The sequence below is a fragment of the Vespa mandarinia genome, chromosome 11 (genome assembly GCF_050613455.1).
Source record: "Vespa mandarinia isolate Hongniang chromosome 11, ASM5061345v1, whole genome shotgun sequence".
NCBI lineage: Eukaryota > Metazoa > Arthropoda > Insecta > Hymenoptera > Vespidae > Vespa > Vespa mandarinia.
The window spans coordinates 2,396,595-2,400,000 of record NC_140820.1 but is presented as its reverse complement, the minus strand read 5'-3'; the positions used below and the strand labels follow the sequence as shown (position 1 = coordinate 2,400,000).

The window sequence follows — 3,406 nt, the reverse complement described above, 5'->3', positions numbered from 1 at the left end:
TCTTCCTAATAAAAAACGATTCAATGCATTTTCTCATTGAATTCGATAATTACGTGTGTATATAATATTACATATGTATGTATGTATGTATGTATGTATGTATGTACGTATGTGTGCGCGTGTATGTTTATGCGTGTATGCGTGTGTGTTTGTGTGTTTATGCGTTCGCAAAAATTCCATATTCAATAATCACGAGCAAACCCAGTTGATAAGATTGATAAGGTTTAGCGTGTACGCTTAATTATAGAAATTAAAATGGAGAGATTATTCGTTATTATCAAGGTAAACTTTTTTTTTTTTAAATCGAAATTAAAAAAAAAAAAAAAGGAAAAAGGAAGAAAAAAAAAGAATTGATCGGTTGTGCATGCACAATTTTAAAAGTGCGAAAGACACGCGGCGAACATTCCTAGAAATAAGACGTAAAAGCGTAACGCCAATGCTCTCTTCCTATTTTCTATCTCTTTCTCTCTCTCTTTCTCTCTCTCTCTCTATTTATCTATCTATCTATCTATCTATCTATCTATCTCTTTCTCTCTCTGTTTCTCTCGTAGAGAAAGACTTTATACGATTTGTAATAAACGAAATAACGCTCGCGATATACTTCGCAAGATTTAATACGAACTATAATTTGATCAGGTATGTAGCTTTATACAGTTATACGCTTGCGTTCAACAAGGAAAATAAATAAATATATATATATATATATATATATATATATATATATATATATATATATCTACGTAAATATATTTTCCGCAACGACTGGGACGAGTTACATATAAAATCGCTAAACGATGTAACAATAATTAATCACAATTATTCATTGGAATGTTCGAAATAGTTTTTCTAACGGGATCTGCTATTATTTCCTTTGTTTTTCTTTCTTTTTTTTTTCGTTTTTTTTTCTTTTTCTTTTTATCTCTTCCCATTTCCATTTATATTCATTCTTGTTTTTGCTTTTGTTCCCCGCTTTTTTGTTGTTTCTTTATTTCTTCTTCTTCTTCTTCTTCTTCTTCTTCTTCTTTTTTTTTTCTTCTCTTTCTTTTTTTCTCCATCCTTTCGTTATTTTCACATAACGAAACAAACGCGAAAAATAGGGATTCCCTGGAACTAATTGTTGCCTCGTTAATTTTTATTTTTATCAATGTTTGATAAAACGGGACAATTCTTAATATTACACTGTAGAGAATTTATACTAAGAGACATATTTATAGATCGAAAATGAAAATAATTAAAGTAATTTACATAAGTAATGCCAATTGGCGAGATGATAATTTTTATTTTCAAAATTTCATCGGATTTGATATAAATAAAATAAAATTTAATATTCGCCATGCGCGACATTTACGACGACATGCATTTTTTTACGTAAACACAAGAGACTCATGACAATTCTTTTGATAGATCGAACTTCGAGTTTTCGTGTGTGTTTGAAAGAAAAAAAAAAAAAGAAAAAAAAAAGAAAGAAAAAAAAAAAAAAAGAAATAGAAGAAGAAAAAAAGAAAAAAGAAAAATCATCGAAAGCTCACGTGCGCGTGGTAGTACGCTCTTTTTAAAAACGATACGCGAATGGAGGTCGATACGGATGGCAATGAGGCGTGAACCCGTTTTTGAAAATAGCGGAACGCCAGTGAAATTTTTTTTATTCGGTCATCTCTCATCGAAAATATGCGGAATCGCGCGACGAACGTTGAAATTCACATACGGTTCGATCCGTACCATGGGTTAATAAATTTATTACGACCTTTTCTTTCCTCTTCTTTTTTTCTTTTTATTTTCTTTCCTTTTTGTTTTTTCTTTTTCTTTTTTTCTTTTTCTTTTTCTTTTTCTTTTGTTTTGTTGCCTTTTTTTTCCTCGCAGTTTTCTCATTCCACTTCTCCATCTACGATATTTTTCTCTTTTTTTTTTTTTTTTTTCTTTTTTTTTTCCAAACATAAAATTCAGATTTTTCGCATATCACGTTATATAATAATTATCAATTATAACGAGAAAGAGAAAATTCGTGCCACGGTGCTGCGCGAAGAATTCCATTGTAAATATTAGAGAGAACTAGCAGCGGATTCTAGGGGAAATGCTGAGCGGAACGAGCGGAGGGAGGGGGAAAAAAAGGAAAAAAGGAGAAGATAAAAAAAAAAAAAGAAAAAAAAAGAAAAAAACAACGACAACGCTAATAATCTTATTCTATCTAATTTTCTGATTCGTTTTTTTTTTTTCTTTTCTTTCTTTTTTCGTCGATCTTACGTTTCGTTGAATGTTCAAACAGAGATAAAATTTGTATTTAATCCGTGTGCGAATTGTGAACGTACGTGCGAACAACAATAATAAAAACAAAGAGAGAAAAAAGAGAAAACCAAAAGAAAAAAAAAAAAAAAAAAAAAAAAAAAAAGAAAAGAAAAAAAGAGAAAAAAGACAAAACAAGAAAAAAAATAGAAAGAAAGAAAAAAGTAAGAAAAAAAGAAAAAAAGGAAAAGAAAATAGGAAAGAGCATAGAGAGAAAAAAAAAATTTAGAGAAAAGAAAAAAAAGAAAAATGGAAGAAAATGAAAAGACAAGAAAAAGGAAAGAGCTTTTCGCGCAGCTGTGGCCGTTCTCATGCATGTTCGCATTATAAGAAGGAATTTAGAATCTGATGTCGAAAGGGGAAAAAATTTTTTTGTTTTTAGTTCGATAATAAGGGAATCCCGGTACTACTATACCATACTAAAGGAAGAAAGCACGTGTTAGGAGAAGACACGTGTGCAATCTCAATGTGCAAATATGAACGACGAGATCGGTTGTAAATATAAGCCGGACACGTTATGGAAGAACCACAAGGGTTAACCCTGTGTTGTCTATTGTTATCATATCGGCTGCATATCGATTATTGTATGCGATAAACAGAAGAACCTCGTGTAAATGTCACGCTATCGTGTATTTAATACGTTTGTACATAGCGATTCGTTTTCAATAAATACTCAACGCTTTGACTTTTGTCGAGCAATTTATGGTCTTGCCCGTACAACGTTTTAAAATCAACATCGTACGATAATGAATTATTTCAAATACGAATAAAGAACGTTTCCCTAACCTAAGAAGAAAGGAATAACGTGAATAAAACAACGAAGAGATCGAAGAAAACAACGAAAAGGTTTGTACTTATATACTTACCTATATATTGTATCGTATGTATATTTAAATATATATATAAATATATATACATAGCGAAATAGTTAAAATTTAGATCATATATTTCGCATGAGTACACTTTAATGTAAAAGATATTAACTATACCTTCATTTTAATTTCATATACAAAACCCTTACTTTTTTCAGTTCAATTTCTTTTTTCTCTCTCCTCCTCTCCACCCCTCCCCCCCCCGCCCCGCATCCTTCCTCTTTATACATACAAATCCACCTTTTTTTAAAGTC

General features: G+C 30.6%; 1 protein-coding gene across 1 annotated transcript in view; it reads left to right on the top strand.

Moving 5' to 3' along the window:
* Ddr (discoidin domain-containing receptor 2) overlaps positions 1-2,987 on the top strand; it is a 149,394-nt gene extending 146,407 nt beyond the window's left edge. Inside the window, exon 18 of the mRNA XM_085660116.1 lies at positions 2,663-2,987. Within this exon, the coding sequence (XP_085516242.1) occupies positions 2,663-2,779 (117 nt within the window). The 3' untranslated portion in view covers positions 2,780-2,987. The remainder of the gene's footprint in view (positions 1-2,662) is intronic.
* Positions 2,988-3,406: the final 419 nt, after the last annotated feature.